Raw genomic sequence first — 5,000 nt, forward strand, 5'->3', positions numbered from 1 at the left:
GGAAATAAAAACATTCTTTTCTTCAAATGTACGAAGATTGACGAAAATGAGAGACGAAAACATAATCAACTTTGTGAATTAATAAGTGAATGAAAATAGTGATAAAATAAGTACCTACTGGTGCTGCTAAAGTAATTAAGATTATTTTAGGATGATGATGATGATGATGATGATGATGATGATGATGATGATGATGATGATGATGATGATGATGATGATGATGATGGTGGTGGTGGTGATGATGATTATGAGGATAATAATGATGATGATGACGATAATGATGATGATGATGGTGGTGGTGATGATGATGTTGATGAAGTTGACGACGACGACGACGACGATGATGATGATGATGATGATGATGATGATGATGATGATGATGATGATGATGATGATGATGATGATGATGATGATGACGACGACGACGACAAGGAAGATGATAACGATGACGACAACAAAAAGAAACATGACAAACAACAACAATATTCACCAACGCTTCAATACAAGAACTCTTCCCCCTCCTCCTTCCCCCTCCCTCCCCCTCCCCCTCTCCCCCTCACCCTCCTCCTCCCTCACCCCCACACCCCCCCTTACCCCACCATTTCCAACCACGCCAAATGGCCTTTAGTGTGGACACGAGAGATAAAAGTTGACCACCATTCACCTGTTGGCCGGGAGATCGCCACAGGAAAAAAAGGAGGGGAGGGAAGGGAAGGGAAGGGAGGGAGGGAGGAGAAAGGGCATGAGGGAGGAGGGAGGGAGGGAGGGAGGAGGAAGGGCATGAGGGAGGAGGGAGGGAGGAGGAAGGGCATGAGGGAGGAGGGAGGGAGGAGGAAGGGCATGAGGGAGGAGGGAGGGAGGGAGAGTGGGAAAGAGGGAGGGAGGGAGGGAGGAGGAAGGCCATGAGGGAGGAGGGAGGGACGGAAGGGCATGAGGGAGAAGGGAGGGAAGGAGAGTGGGAAAGAGGGAGGGAGGGAGGGAGAGCGGGAAATGGAAGGGAGGGAAGAAGGAAAGCGGAAGGAAGGAGGGAGTGAAGTAAGAAGAGAAGAAAAGAAGGAAAAGGGATGGGCGAAGAAGAGACACAAGGAAGGTAGCGAAAAGGGGACATCAGGTAGGGAAGAGGAAGGAGGGGGAGTGGGGGAGGGGAGGGAAAGAGAGGGAGGAAGGAGGGAGTGAAGTAAGAAGAGAAGGAAAGAAGGAAGAAGGGAAGGCGAAGAAGAGACACAAGGAAGGTAGCGAAAAGGAGACATAAGGAAGGGAAGAGGAAGGAGGGGGAGTGGGGGAGGGGAGGGAAAGAGAGAGAGGAAGGAGGGAATGAAGTAAGAAGAAAGAAAGAAGGAAGAAGGGAAAGCGAAGAAGAGACACAAGGAAGGTAGCGAAAAGGAGACATCAGGTAGGGAAAGGGAGGGAGGGGGAGTGGGGGAGGGGAGGGAAAGAGAGAGAGGAAGGAGGGAATGAAGTAAGAAGAGAAGAAAAGAAGGAAAAGGGATGGGCGAAGAAGAGACACAAGGAAGGTAGCGAAAAGGAGACATCAGGTAGGGAAAGGGAGGGAGGGGGAGGGGAGGGAAAGAGAGGGAGAGGGAGAGAAAGAGCTATGCAACCCTTCCTCTCGACCTCGTGTCTAAACAAGTTCTGACACGTTGGCCGAAGGGTCCAATAAATGAGAGGGAAAAGTCAGACGATGTTAAGAGGCAAAACTGAAATACCAAATGAAGAGAAAATACGAAAAAGTAACAAAAAAAGGACTGAAAAAAACAAAAAACAAAAAACAAAAACAAATAATAAACTACAGAAACCAATGTAAAAGACAGGAAAAAAACAAAGAGAGAGAAAAAAATGACGTATAAACGGAAATGAAATATATAAACTTTGGAGGAAACATTAAACTGTAGACCAATGAATTGTTTTCTTCTTTCCTATTATCATTTGTAACCGATAACTCTTTTTTTTCTCATTTATCTTACTTTTCTTGTTACCTTCAAATTTAATACACTCTTAATTTTTAACTTCATTATTTTTTTTCTCGTCTCTCTTCTCTTTTTCTCTCTCATTCACACACTTGCCACCCGCGGAATCTATCAAATTTAACGCATTCTTACTTTCTTAACTTCATTACTTTGTTCTATCTTTTTCTCGTCTCTCTTCTTCTCCTTCTCTCTCTCATTCACACACTCGCCTCTATTTTCCCCATGAATCAATTTTTATTCTATTTCGTTTTATCTTCCCCTTCCGCTTTCACTTCATTCTTCCTTCGACACTTTACGAAGTCACTTCCCTACTCTTTTCCAGTACCGGGAATCCTTAAGGAGTACCGGTATCCTTAACACCTTCCTTCTATTACCAGTACCAGTACCGCTCACTTGTTCCTTCCTGTACCGGTAATTCCTCTGCTGTACCGGTACCTTAAACTTCTCCCCAGCGGCACCGGTAGCTCCCACCTGTTCTCCCAGGTACCGGTAAATTACCCCCCCCCCAACCAATCTGCTGCAGTACCGGTACTACAAACCTCTTCCTTTCAATACCGGTACCTTAAACCTCTTCTCATCGGTACCGGCAACCCTCACTCGTTCCTTCGCTTACCGGTAACTCCTCTCCAGTATCCACAACCCCCAAACTCACCTTTGCAGTACCCACAACCTCCAACACCCCAACACCCCCGTACCAACAACCCCCACCCCCACCTCTCCAGTACCAACCCCCAACCCCCCAACCCTCGCCCTCTCCAGTACCCCAACCTCCAACCCCCGCCCACTCCAGTACCCACAACCCCCCCTCCCCCTACCCCCATCCCGTACCCCCCCCCCCGTTCTTCCTCCCCGGCAAACACCTGTTCCGATGAGTGTTCTCCCACCGGTGATCATGGGGGGTCCTTCCTGCCCCCCCTCCCCCCCCCAGGCTTGGTCCTAAGCTCCCATGATCTTGATAGGTGATAACATACCCCAGGGGGCGCGACTGATAAGATGGCGTACCTGCTCTCTTTCCTTTTTCCTTTTTTTCTTTTTTTTTCTTTTTTTTTGGGGGGGGGGCCCTCTTTTTCTGTTTTGTTTTGACTCTTTCTTTTTCTTTCTTCTCTTATTTTTCCTCTTTTTTATTTCCCTCTTTCCTTCTCTCTCTCTCTCTCTCTCTCTCTCTCTCTCTCTCTCTCTCTCTCTCTCTCTCTCTCTCTCTCTCTCTCTCTCTCTCTCTCTCTCTCTCTCTCTCTCGCTCTCAAAAAATATATATTTCGGCGAAACGGAATGCGATTAAGGACCGAAGACGGAAGAAAAAGCAAAGGGGGGAAGAGATTACGGAGAAGAGAGGAATAGAGAAAAAGGCAAGAACATGGAAAGGATGTGTAAAAACAAAGAAGGGAGAAAAAAAAAACAGAGAAGAAAAGACAGATAAATTTGCTCGGGAAAAGATGCGAACACAACAGAAATAGACAGCGACTAAAACCTTGCGACAGTTTTTTTTCTAGTGAGGCTCTTTATATTCCTTACAATAATAACAACAACAACAACAACAACAACAACAACAACAACAACAATAATAATAATAATAATAATAATAATAATAATAATAATAATAATAATAACAACAACAACAATAATAATAATAACAATAATAACAACAACAACAACAATAACAACAACAATAATAATAATAACAATAACAATAACAATAACAATAATAATAATAATAAAAATAATAATAATAATAACAATAACAATAACAACAACAACAATAATAATAACAATAATAATAACAATAATAATAACAATAAAAATAACAATAATAATAATAATAATGACGGGTAATTCCAGAATCCGGACGTCTGGACTTACCTCGGGACCACAACCCGGCTCCGGCAAACCCAAGAGAACCCTCGAGGCAGGTAAAGTTCCGTACAAAAGTCCTTTATAGAACTGACTTCGAACTTGCCTCACCCTCTGCGAGAAGTGTGGTATTAAGACCGGTTTTGCCTCACGCTATTCCAAAAGTGTGGTATTAAGACCGAATTTGACTTACCCACTACAAAGAAATGTGGTATTGACTTCGAATCTGCCTTGCCCTTTTCAAAAAGTGTGGTATTAAGACCGAATTTGCCTTACCCTCTGCAAACTGTGGTATGAAGACCTAATTTGCCTTACCCTTTTCAAAAGTGTGGTATTAAGACCGAATTTGCCTTACCCACTACAAACAAATGTGGTATTAAGACCGAATCTGCCTTGCCCTTTTCAAAAAGTGTGGTATTAAGACCGGTTTTGCCTCACCCTATTCAAAAAGTGTCGTATTAAGACCGAATTGGCTTACCCCACTACAAAAGATGTGGTATGAAGACCTAATTTGCCTTACCCTTTTCAAAAAGTGTGGTATGAAGACCGAATTTGCCTTACCCTTTTCAAAAGTGTGGTATGACGACCTAATTTGCCTTACCCTTTTCAAAAGTGTGGTATTAAGACCGAATTTGCCTTACCCTTCCAAAAGTGTGGTATTAAGACCGAATTGGCTTACCCACTACAAAATATGTGATATGAAGACCGAATTTGCCTTACCCTTTTCAAAAAGTGTGGTATTAAGACCGGTTTTGCTTCATCCTATTCAAAAAGTGTGGTATTAAGACCGAATTTGCCTTACCCTCTACAGTGTGGTATCAAGCGGGCGTTCGGAGCCGCGCTCGACAAAACCTCTGACCTCGACTGTACTCACCTCCGTCTTCCTCCGTCAGGTCGATGAGCGCGTCCCGTGAGGATCTCGAGGACGCCGCCCGCGCTTCCAGGGGCGTGGGCGTGAAGGCGGGCGTGGGCATGAGAATGGGCTGGCCGTCGGGCGTGGTGGCGGGCGTGGACCAGTTCCGGCCGTGGGAGGGCTTGGGCGTGAGCGTGGGCGGGAAGCGGGGCACGGGCGCGCGCAGGGGGCCGGGGGGGCGCATGGTGTCCGGGCAGGAGCGCGTCCTCCCCCGCAGCACGGGCGTCCAGTCCTCGGGCGCCTCCTGCTTCTCCTCCTTCTCGCCCTCAGTG

The 5,000-nt window shown here is 45.8% G+C and overlaps 1 protein-coding gene across 1 annotated transcript in view; it reads right to left on the reverse strand.

The window, feature by feature from the left end:
• LOC113820680 (uncharacterized) overlaps nucleotides 1-5,000 on the reverse strand; it is a 45,145-nt gene that overhangs the window by 34,476 nt on the left and 5,669 nt on the right. Inside the window, exon 3 of the mRNA XM_027373027.2 lies at nucleotides 4,690-5,000. This exon is cut by the window's right edge and continues 626 nt beyond it. Within this exon, the coding sequence (XP_027228828.2) occupies nucleotides 4,690-5,000 (311 nt within the window). The remainder of the gene's footprint in view (nucleotides 1-4,689) is intronic.

Source organism: Penaeus vannamei, chromosome 13 (assembly GCF_042767895.1).
Source record: "Penaeus vannamei isolate JL-2024 chromosome 13, ASM4276789v1, whole genome shotgun sequence".
NCBI classification, from domain to species: Eukaryota; Metazoa; Arthropoda; class Malacostraca; order Decapoda; family Penaeidae; genus Penaeus; species Penaeus vannamei.